At 38.3% G+C, this 19,636-nt stretch overlaps 1 protein-coding gene across 1 annotated transcript in view; it reads right to left on the reverse strand.

Annotated features, from left to right (window-relative positions):
• Positions 1 to 19,463, reverse strand: part of LOC109053159 (NACHT, LRR and PYD domains-containing protein 12-like) — a 55,529-nt gene extending 36,066 nt beyond the window's left edge. The window contains 7 exon segments of the mRNA XM_042756260.1: positions 3,508 to 3,681; positions 6,648 to 6,821; positions 8,311 to 8,441; positions 8,443 to 10,120; positions 10,231 to 10,329; positions 10,448 to 10,564; positions 19,399 to 19,463. Coding sequence (XP_042612194.1) covers positions 3,508 to 3,681; positions 6,648 to 6,821; positions 8,311 to 8,441; positions 8,443 to 10,120; positions 10,231 to 10,329; positions 10,448 to 10,554 — 2,363 coding nt within the window. The 5' untranslated portion in view covers positions 10,555 to 10,564; positions 19,399 to 19,463.
• Between the last annotated feature and the right edge of the window lie 173 nt (positions 19,464 to 19,636).

Genomic DNA, 19,636 nt, shown 5'->3' on the forward strand with positions numbered 1-19,636 from the left:
ATCATTCATCCACACCAGGTCACCCACTTTAAAAGGTCTGAATTTCTCACACCTATTAAAGTAGTACTCACGCTTAAGTCTCTGATCTGCACTAGTGTTAAGCACTTCTTGAAACACAGTTTCCATACGTTTGACTAGAGCTGAACCATAAGTCTGGGGAGTATCCACGCCTTCATCCGATGGAGAATCAAGGTACATGTGTGCCGGTAAACGAGGTTCACGACCATGGGCCAAGAAGAATGGCGAGTACCCGGTACTAGAATGAGGTGTAGCATTAAATGATAGTACAACTGTAGATAAGTACTGTTCCCATTCACCACCACTCTGAAAAAGAACCTTCTCTAACTGATTCTTCAATGTTCTATTGAACCGTTCTACCATTCCGTTACCACAAGGCCGGTAAGGTGCAGTTCTCTTTTTACTGATGTTTAATCTCTTACAGATGTCCTGCAAATTCTCTCACTCATACTGACATCCTTGATCAGAGAACAATTCCTCTGGAACACCGTGTTCAGGTATTTACTGGTCACACAACAACCATGCCACTGTACCGGCTGTTTGGTCCACCATACCATATGGGGAACCTGCCACCAAAGTTGTCTCAATTTCCCCTTTACTTTTCTAAGATTAGGTCTCTTATGGTTTTCAACCCAACTATAGACCTGTCAGAGCAAAGCATCTGTTTTCGGATAGTATGCAATGTCCTTTTCCTCCTCACCCAAAGAGGTACACAGCATCTGCACAGTAGACTCAGACAAACCATCATCGATTTCACATTCGGCCAGACAAATCTGTGACTCCACCTTAGGCTGAATTTCTGTACCATTTACACCAACAAAAATAGCAGTCTGAGAAGTGAGAGGCAAGTCATCTGTTTGAATAGATACTGTCTGTGTGAGAGGTGTCGGAGTCATAGATTAATCTACAGGAATACGAGACATGGCATCCGCATTAGTATGGCTCTTGCCATCTTTGTGGGTGATCACCCATTCATACGGATCAAGCTCCATAGCCCACCGACCTCTACGTCCCATGGGATTAAATTGGAGTATCATCTATGGTCCTGATTTTGTGGGTAACCAAGCTGGTTCTACCATAGTCCTGATCATGCTGACTGAAAACATCGGAAAAAGAGATTTGCAAATATGTCAGATTCTTATGCTGTGTCACAGATAGCTCAGTATTAGAGTGATCTGGCAGCAAAGGTGACTTGGGCATTGACCTTTGACTTGACACAAACACATTTTGAGCATTTACATTGTTCACACTTTTCTCAATGATCACAGAACCATCCTGATCGCTCTAAGAAATGAAATGGAAAGGACCAATTGGAGTACCACAGTACAGAGAAATGTCATCTGCAGAGGGATTGACCACCTTCACATAAATTGAACCCTTATCTGCTTTTGTCACAGTCCATGCAAACCCGATCTTGGAATCTTCGTGATAGTAAGGCTCAAACACACCTGTGTAGCCATTTGGCTGCAAACCTGTGTAGGGTGATGCAAGTTTTGCAGTGATTACAGCCTCTGGCAGAGCAGGAACAATTGTAGTGGTACACACTGTCACATCTACAAGATTAAGGGAATGATTATCTACACCCATAAAGGATATGCAGTCCTCACCTAGCTGAAAAGACATGTTCTGCATGTTAATCACAATTTTGTGCATATACAAAAAGTCCCAACCAAGTACAAGTGCTTTTGAGCAATTTCTGATCACCTGAAATAAATGTGACACTGTACGCTTTCTCAAAGTGACATTCGCTGACAATGTACCCACTAAATCTAAAGTGTCACCAGAAATGGATGTTAGAGGTATAAACTGTTTCACCAAGGGTCTTTGACACAAGGTAGGAGTAGACATTCTGAAATCTTCACTGATAAGAGAAATGGACTACTGTGTCTTCGATGACAAGTGCCACATTTTGTCACGGCCTGACCAGAGTCTGAAGTCACATGATGTTCAACAACATTACAAATGGGTGTCAGTAGCAGTTGGCAATTGGCCCTCATTGTCAACTACTGATAGTTCACCTGGCGCTGATGAACATGTGAAGGAGACTGGAAACGCACATGACCAGGACTTGGAGACCGATTACTCCACCGCTTTAAGTAGCCATCTGATTACCTGTCACCTCGACCATTGTCTGAACAAGAAGCACGATCCAGAGAGTCCTGAGCTGTAAGGCACTGTCCACATTCCGGTGACATCCTAGGACTTTGATCACGATAACCCTCATATCTGTGTGCTTTGTAATAGTCCCTGTTGCCACTCGCATGTCTATATGATGGTCTACTTCACTCATAAAAAGAGTCACCATCAGTATATGAATGTCCATCATACCTGCGGCTTTCTGATGTGCGCCCATGTGAATCTTCTGGGGTAAGACTGCGACCCTGTCGATCCAGTGAAGAAGTGTGTCTGCCGACATACCTCTGTCTGTTAATCTCAAACTGAAGTTAATCCACTCTCTCTGTCAAACTTTCCAGGGTCCGTTGAAGTTTCATGAAGTCCCCTTATGTAGCTGAGTGAACCGCAGTAAGTGCTGTACGTAGACCAGGGAGAGGTAAGTACAGTCTGTGGAAGAATGTTGAGAGTAGATCCAGGAAAAACTCCTGCTGCTGAAGAAGTCCACTGTTGCGGTTGAGACGGCAGCAGTACCTTGCTGGCTTGGTGTGCCTGTTCAATCTGCAGAGCCAATGCAAGAGTAGCATCGAGTGTATCTACACCTTGTTTATGAATGCGAAGCTGTAGATAAGGTTCAATTCCAGCAACAAAACGTCTGAATTTTTCTCCATTCTTTGCATGAGCCTCATATGTGGGAAAAAGCTTCATCCACCGAATGGCAAATTCCTCAGTTGGATGTGTGCGTGCATTAACATAACTTTGAAATTTGGAGAGATAAACTAATTTTCCAAAAACAGCTTTCATTTTTTCTTTCACTTGTTTATAGTCTTTCTTAATGTCACTAGGCAAAATGTCCCAGTAGTTAAAAGCAGTACCACCAAGACAAGTTGGCAAAAACTTTGCTAACTTGGCGTTATTAAAATCAGTCACTTCATATCGCCTGCACCAATGGAGAAAATCTTCTTTCCCATCGCCCAAAAAGATAGGCGGAACCTGTCTATCACGTCACATACATAAACCAATCAGATTATCCTACTTGTTTAACAATTTACACATAATATAAAATAATCAAAATAAATCTCACACAAGTTACTCCGCAACACTGATCACACTATCCATTGTTTTCACAGGTTAAACCTCCCTCTCGGTTTTGTGCATGTTAGACATCCACAATTGGGTGTTAATTAATAAATATAATGGTGATAATGGGAAGACCAATAAAAAAGTAAATGAAATGCTACAACTATTTTTTAATGTGAATATTGTGTGTGTGTGTGTGTGTGTGTGTGTGAAGGAGAGGGAGAGGGAGAGGGGGAGAGAGAGAGAGAGAGAGAGAGAGAGAGAGAGAGAGAGAGAGAGATTTGTGAGTTGATTTACCACAGTATCTCCAGTTTACAATGAGGAGCCTTCAGTGCAGCAGAGAGCAGATTCACTCCTGACACCCCTAGTTCATTTCTAGACAGATCCAGTTCTCTCAGGTGTGAGGGGTTTGATCTCAGAGCTGAAGCCAGAGCAGCACAACCTTCCTTTGTGACACCACAATTGCTCAACCTGTAAAGAGCAATGACACTATTCACTTCTCAGTTCAGGATCCACAGATCAGATAAGAAAGAGTGACTTAATCCATGACACGATTAACAGGTCCAGTTTAACTTGCAGAACCACTTACATGGTGCTTGCGTGGGTTAATTTTAATACAGTTCAATTGTCAGAATGTTTTGCATTTTTATGTCAATACTACAAAATCCTCAACATATATGTATGATATGAAAACAAACCAAATAAAAATACTATTTGCATATTATTATTATTATTATTATTATTATTATTATTATTTTTTTTTTGTATTATTATTATAATTATTATTATATTAATATTTATAATGTTTATTATTTTTATTATTATTATAATAATAATAATAATCCAGGCTACATATTTTCACATGGCTGATCTAGATTTCTCCAATATTTATAAGACAATTTATATTCAAATTAATGTTTCATGTTGATTTATTATTTTTTAATTAAGCAGCCATGTAATAAGTGTACAGTACCGTACAGATGATACAGAAGTGCTGTCATAATGTATGAACTTTGATATATTACCTTTAAAGATGTTAGTGATTGGCTGATTTATTTATTTATTTATTTTTTCTATGATCAAAGCATTTTAATTGAAACTATATTGAATCTAGAAGAAGAAATATATTACAATATATTATATGTATGTTAGATTATAATATATTATAGTTTGGAAACATTACTATTTTTTTATGTTTTTGAAAGAAGTCTCTTCTGCTCATCAAGCCTGCATTTATTTGATCAAAAATACAGAAAAAAACAGTAATATTGTGAAATATTACTACAACTTAAAATAATAGTTTTCTGAATGTACTAAATAATTTATTCCTGTGATGCAAAGCTGAATTTTCAGCATCATTACTCCAGCCTTCAGTGTCACATGTAAGATCCAGTCTATCACATGATCATTTAGAAATCATTCTAATATTCTGATTTATTATGAGTGTTGGAAACATTTCTGCTGTCTAATATATTTGATGAATAAAAGGTTAAAAACAACTGCATTTATTCAAAAAAAAAAAAAAAATTTCTAATAATATATATTCTAATAATATATTGTCTTTACTATCACTTTTTATCAATTTAACACATCCTTGCTGAATAAAAGTATTGATTTTATTTTAAAAAAAAAAGAAAGAAAAAAATTACTGACCCCAAATTACTGACCAGTAGTGTATATTGTTATTACAAAATATTTATATTTTAAAAACATAGCTTCTTTTTTTTTTTTTTTTTTTTACTTTTTATTCATCAAAGTATCCTAAAAAAGTATCACATGTTCTGAAAAAATATTAAGCAGCAGAACTGTTTCCAACTTTGATAATGAATCATCATATTAGAATGATTTCTAAAGGATCATGTGATAATGATCCTAAAAATTCAGCTTTGCATCACAGAAATAAATGATAATTTAAAGTATAATAAATTTAAAAACAATTATTTTAAATTGTAATAATATATCACAATATTACATTTTTTTTTCTGTATTTTTGATCAAATAAATGCAGGCTTGATGAGCAGAAGAAACTTTCAAAAACATTAAAAATAGTAATGTTTCCAAACTTTTGACCTGTACTGTATATATATATATATATATATATATATATATATATATATATATATATATATATATATATATATATATATATATATATATATATAGTATATTAATTGTTTTGAATTACAGCAGTCAATTATACCACTTATGTCTCACTTTCTTTACTTGCAAAAGCTTTTATTTTATGTTAACACTCTGAAACTCACTTTGTCACAAGGCTGCTACTGTGTAGCAGCGAGGATATGACGGAGTCAGTCTTTATTAATCCATATTGGGAAAAAACACAGGGTAGCAGGAGACACACACGTAGCATCGTCGTGTTCCGGACTTGGGAACAGGAGCCCTTTCTGGGCTTAACTTAGGAACAGGACTGAACTTGATGAATTGAGCTGACTCAGGGGCTGGACCCGACACTGGAGTGGACTCAGGGACTTCAGAGCAGGCGGCAGACTTGTGAGTACAGTGGCTGGTGGGCTTGACTTCAGAGAGGCCGGTGGACTTGACGATAGAGCCACCAGCAGACTTGACGATGGAGCGGCCAGCAGACTTGATGATGGAGAGGCCAGTGCGCTTGATGATGGAGCGGCCGGAAGCCTTGACGATGGAGCGGCGGACAGGCTTGATGATGGAGAGGCCAGTGCGCTTGATGATGGAGCGGCCGGAAGCCTTGACGATGGACAGCTTGATGCGGACAGGCCTTGATGATGATGGAGAGGCCAGTGCCAGCAGCCTTGACGATGGAGCGGCCAGCAGACTTGGTTGTGGAGGGGGAAGGGGGCTTGATGATGGAGCGGCCGGAAGCCTTGACGATGGAGCGGCCGGCAGGCTTGATGATGGAGCGGCCAGCAGACTTGACAATGGAGCGGCCAGCAGACTTGATGATGGAGCGGCCGGCAGCCTTGACGATGGAGCGGCGGACAGGCTTGATGATGGAGGGTTGATGGTGGTTGGGGATGGAGCGGCCGGCAGGATTGAGAGTACAGTGGCTTGACGGGGGATGGTAGTTGGCCCTGATCCAGAACAGAGAATTCAGTGTGGCGTCAGCAAATCGGAGAGCCCACTGAATTCCCAGACAAACTCCACCAGCGGGAAGTCTTTACGGGCTAGGACGGCAAATCTTGCGGCAGTTTCCATTACCAGAAAAATAAATAAATAAATAAATAAATAAATAACTAAACAAAAGAACTTCCATGGCCGTGACACTCTGAAACATGCTGTGCAGCAGACTTTATACTTATTTCATTTCAAATACGCCCACTATGGTGTGTGTCAACTCAATGTGGTATATCAACACCCGTTTTAGAACTGCTACAACTACAAACAATTTGATAATATTGCTTTGTGAGTACCAATGTGTGATTCTCAGATAAATTATTTACCTCAGTATCTCCAGTTTACTGTTAGAATCCTTCAGTGCAGCAGAGAGTAGATTAACTCCTGAATCTTCTAGAGTATTTAATGAGAGATCCAGATGTCTCAAGTTTGAAGGGTTTGATCTCAGAGCTGAAGACACGGCAGCACAACCTTCATCTGTAAGTCCACAATCATACAAACTGTAGAGATTTAAAAAATAAATCATGTCATTGATCTTTATTAAGACAGTAAAATACACACATAAACATCATAGAGGACAAACAGGCCTGATTATACAACATTCTTGTATGTATAAAATACACTGTTGCTATTTGTTGCCAGATTTGATAAAAAAAAAAAAAAAAAAAAAAAACTTCATTCAACAATTTATTCTCTGCCGTGTCAGACTTTGATGTGCGTTCACGAAAGTACCTCGCCGCAAACGCTTGCAAGCTGCAGCGCATCCTGGTTCTATGCCAGAATTTCGGCTCCTGCGTCAGATTAACGGAAAAAGAAAGAAGAAAAATAACATGGAATACCAATAATAATAATAATAATAATAATAATAGATAAATATAAAAATAACAGTAGAAGAAGAAAACTCATGTGACATACTACCTGTTTAGTTCTTACCAGGGCGTGGACAATGTTATCATCCGCACAAAAGAGATAAGCGAAAGCACAAAATAAAAGAACAAAAAAAAAAAAAAAAAAAACGAGATTACAACTCAAAACGTTATCAAATAAGAGTGACAAACAGAGAAAAGGGCAGATTAGCAAACACCCAAGAACAGGAAAACCAAGTCGGCTTTGCGTTCTTCCCGTTGTCCATTTAAACGCTGGCGGGAAACAGTGGAGGTAGTGACGTCAAACAAATTAACAATGACAGACTGCGTCCCAAACCAATAGCAGTCCGAGGGGTTGAGCATAAGAAAGAGACAGAGCGAGGAGAAGGAAAATGAGAAAAAAAACGGAGGCATAATGAGACTGGAGACTGACACGGAAGAGAAGTTAAATTGTTGAATTAATTCATTATTTTTGTTTTCTTTGCACACTAAAAGTATTCCCGTAGCTTCATAAAATTACAGTTGAACCACTGATGTCACATGGACTATTTTAGCGAAGTCCTTACTACGTTTCTGGGCTTTGAACGTGGTAGTTGAATTGCTGTCTATGCAGGGTTGTGTTCCAAAGATGAACAAAGGTCTTATGGGTTTGGAAATACACGAGGGTGAGTAATTAATGACAGAATTTTCATTTTTGGGTGAACTATCCTTCTAAGTTCTTTTAAATAAATCTGTATGTCTGAATTTAGGTTTAATCTCTTATTTGCAACCTGACTGTGACATTTATACTTTGATCCTGTAAATTCTGTACAAGCAGTGTTCTTTACCTATAACAGGGCTGCATGTGTATTTGAAACTTGTAACAACAATTTGAATATACCCAACCAATGTAACTTCCACTTTCTGTTACAGAGTAACAGTGAATGTAAAAGAACAAAATAAATCAAGGTTTGGCCAGGGGCCCTCTGGAGATAATTACCCTGGTGCCTGTGCCAGTGATAATCTGCCCCTGCCAGTAATGGTATTTTGTCAACCTTTTGTTGCTTTGGTAAGAAAGCATATGTAAAAATCACAAATGCTATCATGATTTATCAAAGCAGTGATTGTTGTCGGTGTGACTTACTGAACTAATCTGGATTCTTTAACCACAGGCAACAGCATCTTAAGAACTGCATCTGCTGTATTGTGCTCTCCAACAAACTGCGTTAGATGAAAAACATCCATTTTCAGTTCTAATGTCAGCAACACATAAACCCAAAGCTGACCATTGTGAAGAGGATAGTTTGGTTTCCCTTATTTTTCCAGTTTTCAGATAATTATGGATCTCCTGCATCAATGAATCATCACCCAGTTCATTCAGACAGTGGAACAGACAAATGGATTTCTCTGGAGAGTCAATGGTCCTGATCTTCTTCTTGATGTACTCAGCTGTTTTCTCATTGCTGTCAGAGCTGCTTCTTTTCAGAGTCATTATTTGTTGTAGGAGAATCTGATGAGACTCCACTGACAAACCCAGAAGGAACCGCAGGAAAAGATCCAGATGTCCATTTTTACTCTGTAGAGCCTCATCCACAGCTTTCTGATGCAGCTCAGATAATGAAACATGTTCTGATGAACTGAGTTGAAACCGGTCCTTAAATTTAGACAACAAACTCTGTTTGGTGATTGGCTCAAACACATTTCTGTTGTGGTTTGTACAGGAGAGGTGCACATATAGAGCTGCTAGATGTTCCTGAATGCTCAGATGAACAAAGCAGAAGACTTTCCCCTGATACAAGCCAAACTCCTCTCTGAAGATCTGAGTGCACAATCCTGAGTACACTGATGCTTCTGTCACATCAATGCCACACTCTTTCAGGTCTTCCTCATAGAAGATCGCATTGCCTTTCACAAGCTGCTGAAAAGCCACTTTCCCCAGTTTGAGGATCATGTCTTTATCTGTCACGTTCTTCTCATAGTCCTTCTGATGTTTGATGTTGGTCTGAAGGATCAGGAAGTGTGTGTACATTTGAGTGAGAGTCTTGGGAATCTCTCCACTCTCTGCTTCACTCAACATTTTCTCCATAACAGCGGCTGAGATCCAGCAGAAGACTGGGATGTGGCACATGATGTGGAGGCATCTTGATGACTTTAGGTGTGAGATGATCCTATCGGCCAGACTCTGATCACTGATTCTCTTCCTGAAGTATTCCTCCTTCTGTGGATCACTGAAGCCTCACACCTCTGTCACTCGATGGACAAACTCAGAGGGGACGAGATCAGCTGCTGCTGGTCTGGAGGTGATCCAGATGAGAGCAGAGGGAAGCAGATTCCCCTCAATGAGGTTCATCAGCAGCACGTCCACTGAGGCTGATTCACTTACATCACACAACCTCACATCACTCTGGAAATCCAGAGACAGACGACACTCATCCAGACCATCAAAGATAAACAAAACTTTGTATTCACCCCTAAACATTTCAGTTTCTTTGGTTTCAGGGAAAAAGACATGAAGAAGATCTGAAAGACTGAGTGTTTTGTCTTTCATCAAGTTGAGCTCTCTGAAAGGAAGTGGAAATATGAGCTGGACATCCTGATTCTCTTTCCCTTCAGCCCAGTCCAGGATGAACTTCTGCACAGAGACTGTTTTTCCAATGCCAGCGACTCCCTTTGTCAGCACAATTCTGATGGGTTTATCTTGTCCAGGTAAAGCTCTAAAGATGTCATTGCATTTAATTGCTGTGTCCTCTGTTGCTGCTCTCCTGGATTGTGTCTCAATCTGTCTCACCTCATGCTCATTACTGATCTCTCCAATCCCACTCTCTGTGATGTAGAGCTCTGTGTAGATCTCATTCAGCAGTACTGGGTTTCCCTGCGTCGCTGTTCCTTCATAAAGACACTGAAACTTCATCAGATTCAATTTGGATCTGCTCTGGACAAGTTGAAAATCATGGCTGAAAGATTCAAATAGTTGATTGCAACATTAATTAAAGAGATACATGATAGTAAAATAAACATATCAATCTAATAATGTCATCTATCTATCTAGACAATAATGCTGTACCTCAAATCAGTTGTGTGTTTTCCCTTAAATCTTGTCGGCTCTTCTGTAGACCTGTCATTCTTCATGGACATACAGGTAAACTCTGAGTTTGAGCTCTGCCTGTGGGCAAAGCTTACATTTAATATAACAGACAATAGATTGGAGCTAATATAACAGAATACAGATGTAGACAAACCTCATATGAATCTACCTATCTGTCTGAATAGAAATGCCGTACCCTAGATCAGTTGATATGTGTCCTACAGCAAAATGTTGTGGTAAATCCATAGACCAGTCACTCTTCATGGATACACAGCTAGGCTCCTGTGAATTTGATGTCTCCATAGAGAACTGACTTAGAATAGAGAAAAGAACAATTTCTTAATGTACGTGAATTTAAATATATGTAAATATATTCAAAAGCTTCAGAAATGTTGATTTCTGATCTGAAAGAGTTGGGTTCTTTTAATTAAGAGCAGCATATAGAGGAAATATGGGAAACTCTTGTGTGTCCTCCAAGATTCATAAGCACTGATTCAGACACATGACATACAAAAAGTATTTACATTTACTTTGATTGTAGTTAGGTTTCTTCAAGGTATGATTAAAAACTGCTATATAAACCACACCAAAACACTAAGGGCTAAAATTTCGTATTTCGTCACCTTGGAATTATAAGGTTCTATCTGACATTTTTTTGTCAAAATTGAGTTATTCACATATTCTTATTCAGTGATAACTTATTTGCATTAAGTGGTGTTTCTTTCGTAAGCTGTGTACATTTTGGGCCTTTTTGTTTTAAAACGCTAAACAACTTTATGGCTATGGACGTCTATGGAACGCAAAAACTTTGAAGCTCAATATCTCAAAACTGATTAGAATGCTTATAATTCCAAGGTATTTAAAGATCTCACACAACTATTTTGTGTGTACACACTCCAGGCCCGGCTCCAGAATCAAATCACTGAGGGTGTTTCTTAAATTAGTGAGGGTGCTCTAACCTTAAAATATAAAGGTTTCAGTGCCGTCCATTGCTAAGCGCAAATAGCGCACCGTTTATAATCACTAAAAAGCTGTCAGTCATCTTAGTTAATCGTGATATCACAAAGTTGGGTTATAATCAATTAAATTCTCTATGCCGCAAAATGAATCTCTTATTTACATCACGTCTACACTTTGTTATAATGAGATGATTTGTTTTGAACAGAACACCTGATCAACAACTCTGTCAGTTGTAAGTGGATTCTTAAACACCTCTGATTGCCTGTTGGGTTCTAGAAATCAACATATATGTTGAAGTTTAAGTTTTCAAGTTTATTTGTAAAGCGCTTTTCATGATACAAATTGATATATATTTATATGTGTGTGATTAGCTACATTGGTCAACGCTGCAAAAAACACCTTGAAATAGAAACCGATCTCCAGAACGCAAACCATAACACACTGGATAGTTTACCAAATCTGCAATGAAATGCCATAATTACAGCTTTAACTCAAGGTGCTGTTGATTTCATTTGAGTGCTTACCACCCTCTAGCACCCCTGTAGAACCGGGCCTGACACACACCCAAGAGCGCACCAGCAAACCTTCTCTCAGACAGAGCATGAACATTGAATCTCTTTTGTGCCTTCTTGCAGTTAAACTGACATATACTCTGTAACGGGGCTGACGAGTCTTGAGACACACACACACACTTGTGTCAAATTGCCCGTCTTGGCGAATATTCATGTAAACACAATCAGTTATGTCTTAAGTGAATGTAAACAGCTTAGAAAGAATTGTGTAAATATACTGGATCTAATATTGGCTACCGGCTTCCTTCTGTGTAATAATCAAACAACAGAAGACAAACAGATAACTTTTGAAACTTTAAGGATTTAATTTAAGGATTTATAAATAGATTTAATATACACAGTGGCTATGTAAAACAATCATTAATTTATGTGTTTGTTTTAGTAATCCAATATGTCAAGTGCAGTGTTGGATTATTCAATTACAAAACAAATCTAACTGAAATCTGGGGGAAAAAAAATAAATAATAATAATAATAATAATAATAATAATAATAATAATAATAATAATAATAATACTGAGAAAAATGTGTAATTAAATTACAGTTACCTATGAAATTGTTAATGATTACAAAGAGGATTACAATGTTTTTTTTTTTGTTTTTTTTTACATACACAGATTTAATCGACTTCTTTGATAAATTGTATTGAATGCTCTAAAATATGAGACACCAATGTTTCAGGAGTTTAGGTCATAGAATAGGACACAAGGTTATTTAATGACAATTTTATTTTCTATTTTGGTTCATGTATATTTTTATTCTTTAAGATTATTATTATTATTTTTTTTTCCCCAAGGCATTATTAGATGCCAGTGCTTCCTGCAGTTACCCTATGCAAGTATTTTATTTAAAAAATGGTATCATAGCTATTAAACCATTTCTTGTTATGATTTTAAATCTGTATTTAACCTAAGAATCTCAAAGTAAAAAAAAAAAAAAAAAAAAAAAAAAAAGTGGTGCGAAAGTCTGATTTTGTGGTGGCTATGATTTAAAATTAAAGGGGTCATATGATGCTGCTAAAAAGAACATTATTTTGTGTATTTGGTGAAATGAAGTGTGTTTATGCGGTTTAAGGTTCAAAAAACACATTATTTTCCACATACTGTACATTATTGTTTCTCCTCTATACCCCGCCTTCTGAAACACGTCGATTTTTACAAAACTCATAGAGCTGAAAAGTGAGGTGTGCTCTGATTGGCCAGCTATCTAGTGCGTTGTGATTGGCCGAATTCCTCAAGCATGTGACAGAAATGTTACGCCCCTTAACATATTGTGCTGTCCTGTCCAGCCGGAGCAATTATAAACGTGATATAAACATGATTTTAAGTCGTGTTTTCTTTTGGAAGGCAAAAACAAAGTAATTTCGCTTTCTCCGCTTCATCCACGGTGAAAGCCGATCCGGCGATCCACAGTGCAAAGTTGATGTATTTCCTCAGTGACCAGCAAGGATCAGCCCCAGGCATGACGAAGCGGATATCATCCTCTTTTGGAAGGCCAAACAAAGTAGTTTCGCTTTCACAGTGAAACACACAACTTCTATACGACATGGCGGAAGCAGCAACAACAATACTACAACGAGAATAAAAGGTATGCCTTCTTTCTTTGCGTGAATATCTGGGTGGCGTTATGCAAATCTTTCCACATAGTGACGTAGAGATGTGGGGGTGTGTTAGAACGAGCCGTTTCAGGGGGGCGTGGATGAGTGTTAACTTTTATAAAGAATATCTCTTTGGGTTTGAGACTTTAGTCTTTGCAACTTCACAGATCTTCTTTATGCACCAAGAGCTTGTGACACTCCATAAAGAAATGAAAAATTGAAATTGCATCATATGACCCCTTTAAATTATTATGATCATAATTCAAGTGATGAAGGATTTTAAAAGTCTGACAGTAATCAGTCCTATACTATACGGCTAACGCTGCCGTGCTTTAAATGTTTGAAAATGATTAACAGTTGAAAACTTAATCAAATTAATCAAATGTAATCAGTTGCATTACTTTAATAAATTAATTGAAATAGTTATAGGACTTCTAACTGCATTTTAAATCGGGTAACTTGTAACATATTACATTTCTAAAGTAACCTTTTCAACACTGGTTCAGTGCAAGCTTGTTAAAACACGCACACACACACACACACACACACACACACACACACACACACACACACACACACACACACTTACACAAACACACCTATATTATAGGCGTATAGCCTACACATACTTGAAAGTTGAGGCTTTGTATGTACAAATAATAATAATAATAATAATAAATAAAATCAATAGGCTCAATAACTTTATTTTTAAGTTACTTTATTTCATAGTTAGGTTAATGAGGGCATGTTTCACCTAAGACTCACCTTGATGGCAATACCAGGCTATTAAATACAGGTTCTCATCACGTTCATGGTTTCCCACAGAGATCACAAAACTTCCTGCATATACAAGTACAGATAACTATGATTAGAGACTTTTTTTTTTTTTTGTGTGTGTGTGTGTGTATGTGTGTGTGTGTGTGTGTGTGTGTGTGTGTGTGTGTGTTTGTTTTTTTTTTCTCTCTGACTGAAATAATCTTACGTCCGGGTGTAAAATGGTGCATGTAAAAGACGTGCACATGCTCCAGACACAATATGTTATTTGAACAATTACATCTTTTTCAGCCAACAATGTGGCAATGTTTGTGTTTTAATTAATTATACAGAATTCCATTTTAAGCCAGCAATATAATAATTTTTAAACAACAGTTGACTTAAATGAAACAAGCATGGTGAGTACAAACATTTAACCCAACAAGCTGGGTCAAAATAACCCAGCATGTTACCCAGCGCTGGGTTGCCAAATAACCCAAGTTGGGTTGTTTTAAACCCAGCATTTTTAAAATTTATTTTAGAGTATGGAAACGAACAACTAGCCTAGTTTTAATGATGTTTGTAAACGTGTCAGGGATGTGTACATCTTCTTCGACCCGCAACTGCCCGCTTTAGGTCAATAAACTACAACCCTTATATATGTCTAAACAAAACCCCCAAAACGCGAATATGAAGGGGCGACAGCACCCCAGATCGCTCGGACGGGCTCGCACTGCGGGGGTCCCGCGATAACCTTCCCTCGCTGGGGTGCGTCGAAAGACGATCATCATGTATGGACGATAGCCAGAGATGTTGTCAAAAACATTAATTATTGGCAATATTAAGAGGACTTGGCATTCCCAATTAATGTATGCCTGTTACATCCTTATTATTAGGCGTCTTATTAGGTTATTTTTATTATTAAATCAATATTATAATTAATTTGCTCCGCAATACAATTCTCATGGAATCACGCACTGTGAAACTCTCCATTGAAAATGTTTTTTTTTTTTTTAAGTTATTTTATTCGTATAATAAGCATTATTAACACTGAAACGATCAATGGAAATTAAGAGCAGCTTTATTTCTGGCAGCAATTTTCAAAAACAACCTGTTTAACGCGAAAAACACACACACTATGTACGGGCCACAAGATAAATATTAAGATATTGAATTAAGGTACCTTTATCAGCATATGTTTGAAGTATATTAATCTCTCATCGTCTCTGAGAGAATATGGGCCGTAAATGCAGCGTCAGATGCCGAAACCTCCGTCAGTTTTTACTTTCGCTTTCTGTATAGAATTCTTGGACAAAGATAGCATTTTTGATTAAAGGGGTAGAGGCTCGAGTCCCCCCAGTATCTGCAAAACTGAAAGTGGCGGCGCTTGCTGGAGCTAGTCCCACCAACAACGGCGAGAAAGGAGAAGCTGCAGGCCTGGAGCAGGCAAATATACAGCGATCTTACGCCCCTGACGCGTCCAGAAGTGGGAGGCAGTACAGTATGAACAATGCGAAGCGACACGGAGGTTAGAGTGGGGGAGGAAACGCCCCTCTTAAGGACTGTGTATTTTTTTTATTCATCATCTATTTATTTGGGCTATTTATTTATTTATTTGTTTACTGAAAGTTAAATGTGTCGAGAATAGTTATTATACTTTTACAGTAAAAAATGCCATAAATTATAAACCAAGTATAAAAAATGTTCAGTTTTCATATTATTAGATTTTTTAACAAATTAAATGTGTACCAAGGGGGCGTTTTGAAACACGAGTGGGGTAAAATTGTTTTATTTTGTTGTCTTTCTCTAGCCTGCGTGAGATGGCCTATTGTGTAATACATTCTTCTGACCCTGTTTACTCCTTGCATTAAAAGCACACTCCACATGGATTCTAGAGCAACATTAGAGTAGATAATGGATGTGCACACACACACACACACACACACACACACACACACACACACACACACACACACACACACACACACACACACACACACACACACACACACAAAACATTTATAATTGGCATTTGTGTATGTAAGCAAAGTTATTAAAGAAGAGTTTAACTGCTCACTCATTTAAGTTTTTTATTTTATTTGATTTTTTTTTCATAATGGTGCATACTACTACTATGGCCGTTCATGTCGAGTACGACAAACTGCTTCCCGTTTTGAGCGTCTCTCTTCCAGAAATGATTTGTAAGCCTCCTGAGAAACCCTGCGGCCGTTTTTAATTTTTCCAGTTGGGTCTGTCATTTGCAAGTGCCTCCCAGTTGTCCAAGTTGATGGAGAAGGCCTGAAGATCCCTCTTAATGACGTCTTTAAAACGTAGATGGGGGCGACCATGTTTGCGGGGGGTGTTTGCCAGCTCGCCATATAACAAGATTTTTTGGGAGGCGGGTGTCATTCATTCGATAAATATGCCCAGTCCAGCGGAGGTGGCGTTCACGAAGGATGGTGTACAGGTCACTGGAACCAGTTCTCTCAAGTATGACAGAGTTTGGCACATGGTCCTTCCAGCATACACCCAGTATGGAGCGAAGGCAGCAAAAATGGAAGGCGTTGAGGCAATGTTCGTGCCTCCTGTATGTTGTCCATGTCTCGCTTGCATATAGTAAGGTGCTAAGTACTCCTGCATGGCATACACAGACTTTGAGGAGCAATGAGAGGTACTTGTTGTGCCAGACACGCTTGCTCAATTTTCCAAACATTGATGATGCCTTTCCAATGCGCATGTCAAGCTCTGCATCAAGGTTATTGTTGTTTGATACTGTGAAGCCCATGTCTACCACAAATAGACATATGTTGTTAATGTATACTGTAGGGTTCAAGGTTGCAGGGTGGGCAAGGATAACTGTCTTTTTAAGACTAATCTGCAAACCAAACTCTAGACATGCAGCGGAAAAAAATGAGCAGAGTAGTTGTAGATCTGCCTCTGAGTGGGCAACAAAGGCAGCATCATCAGCATAAAGCAGCTCACGTACCTGGCCAGATTGAACAGTTTTCCACACAATTTAATATGAAGCAAAAGCCAATGGACTTCAGACACTGTCGGCAGAGCTTTATTCCTGGTCTTTGCTTCAAACGATATTTCAAATTGCAAAAATCTCCAGGCCGGTGACCAGCGACACGTTTTATGCATGGAAACTATGGAAGCAGATTAGTCTCAAATATAATTCATGCAAAAAACACGATTCACACATGCGTAGACAATTTCACATGCATGAAACCTAATTCACGTACACACAAAAAAAATTCACGTGCGTGAAAAAAAAAAATAGATTCACAAAAAGCAATTCATATGCGCAAAATAAAATTATATATACATAAAATACATTTCACAAATGCAAAACACAATTCGTAGATTTACAACTGTGCACAAAAACCTTTGAATGTTTAAAATGTACGAGTGTCTGAATGTACAAATCGTCATTTACTACGAATCCACTCAGATTTGTGTGTGTGTGTTTTTGAGACTTTCCTGGCAGAGCTCTCTTCCCACGTGGGTCTGTCGTACTCTTAAGCCAATCAGATGCGAGCTTACCATTCAACCAATCATATCATAAGCCACTGAGAGTGCATTCAGAAGCTCGCAGGCAATCGGGGAGACGTCAAGAGAGAAGCCCATAGAAGCCCTGGCATTACATTTTAAAATACTATACAAAATAATTAATCAGAATACTTACTCCTGCTCACTCACGCCAAAGAACTCCCCGCTCAAGCTCGCCGTCTCTGCAAGATTAACGATGGCAGTTTGCACGCACAGCTACTAGAAGATTTACATCCGTCAGACAGGTTGCTGACGTCATCAAGCTTAGTTTGAGTCTGCGCGTCAGAAACGGAAGTGCTAAAAATCGCTAAAAATGGGCTTCACTTGTCTCAATTAAGTTCCAATTGGGTCGCTGTGTCCATTTCTTTTACTGTCTATGGGATTACTGATGTAAAGGCTTAATTTCCGTTCTAATTAATCCATATTGCACAAAAGGTGCGCAGAATCGTGCTCCTTGAATGCACTCTCAGTGGCTTATGATATGATTGGTTGAATGGTAAGTTCGCATCTGATTGGCTAAAGAGTACGACAGACCCACGTGGGAAGAGAGCTCTGCCAGGAAAGTCTCAAAAAAACACACACACACAAATCCGAGTGGATTCGTAGTAAATGACGATTTGTACATTCAGACACTCGTACATTTTAAACATTCAAAGGTTTTTGTGCACAGTTGTATATCTAAGAATTGTGTTTTGCATTTGTGAAATGCATTTTATGAATATATAATTTTATTTTGCGCATGTGAATTGCTTTTTGTGAATATATTTTTTTTTTTCACTCACGTGAATTTTTTTTGTGTGTATGTGAATTAGGTTTCATGCATGTGAAATTGTCTACGCATGTGTGAATCGTGTTTTTTGCGTGAATTATATTTGAGACTAATCTTCTTCCATAGGAAACGGAAGCGGGGAGAGGACACACCAGTACAGCACGCTTATACAAGCCCTTTATCAAGCTGTGATTATAAAAAATTAAAAAAAAAATAAATAAATAAAAAAAAAGAGAAGAAAGAAAAAAATTATTTGGGTGGCATTACACAAATATTTTCACATAGTGACGTAGACATGTGGGGGAATGTTAGAATGAGCCATTTCAGGAGGGCCTGGTTAACTTAACTTATATAAAGAATATCCCTTTGAATCTGAGACTTTAGTCTCTGCAGATATTCTTTATGCTCCAAGAGCTTGTAACACTCCAAAAAGTAAGGAAAAAGTGAAATCGCATCATATGACCCCTTTAAAACAGACACCGTAATTACAAAATATAAAATTCTTTATTTCGAATGTTGCATGTAAAACTCTTAAAAATACAGTCTTCCAATGCTGGAACAGTGCGTCTTCACCATTTCGCCCGTCTTAGGACACTTTGCAGCGCATATGTTGTATCCTCTGGATTTATCCTCACAAAGAATCTTAAGGCAACGGAAACATAATGGGTGAAAAATACATAGCCATCTGCAAAACCCAGGCACTGCTCCAAAGCCACCACCTTTGCTCACCATCCACTTTGTTAGTGACAGATGACAAAGTAAAAATGACACACTTTTAAAAGGCAAATCCTAGTATACAGAATACACAAATATCTCAAAACCATAGTTGTTCTCTTACCATGAATTAGCAGTCTCAGATTTTTTTTTTTTTTTTTAGAGTGTAGGTTAAACTGGTGTGCAAAAATCTGACAAAAACACAGAGACAAACGTACACATATTATTTACCTTGCTTTGCTGGTCTTATTCTCTAGTAAGGTGCATCGATACACAGTGCAGATGTCCTCTGGAACTCCTCCACTCTTGCAGGTTCATTCCCGCAACACAACAAAAAACAACACAGAGCCCATTATAATCTGTGATACTATCTACAGTGGATGTGGACAGTAAATTGATGGCCCCGTATATTTTTGATGTACGGTAGTACTCCAAGCACTCAAGCTGTTTCTGACACGAAGGGCAAAAT

This window comes from Cyprinus carpio, unplaced genomic scaffold, assembly GCF_018340385.1.
Source record: "Cyprinus carpio isolate SPL01 unplaced genomic scaffold, ASM1834038v1 S000006825, whole genome shotgun sequence".
In the NCBI taxonomy this organism is placed as follows: domain Eukaryota; kingdom Metazoa; phylum Chordata; class Actinopteri; order Cypriniformes; family Cyprinidae; genus Cyprinus; species Cyprinus carpio.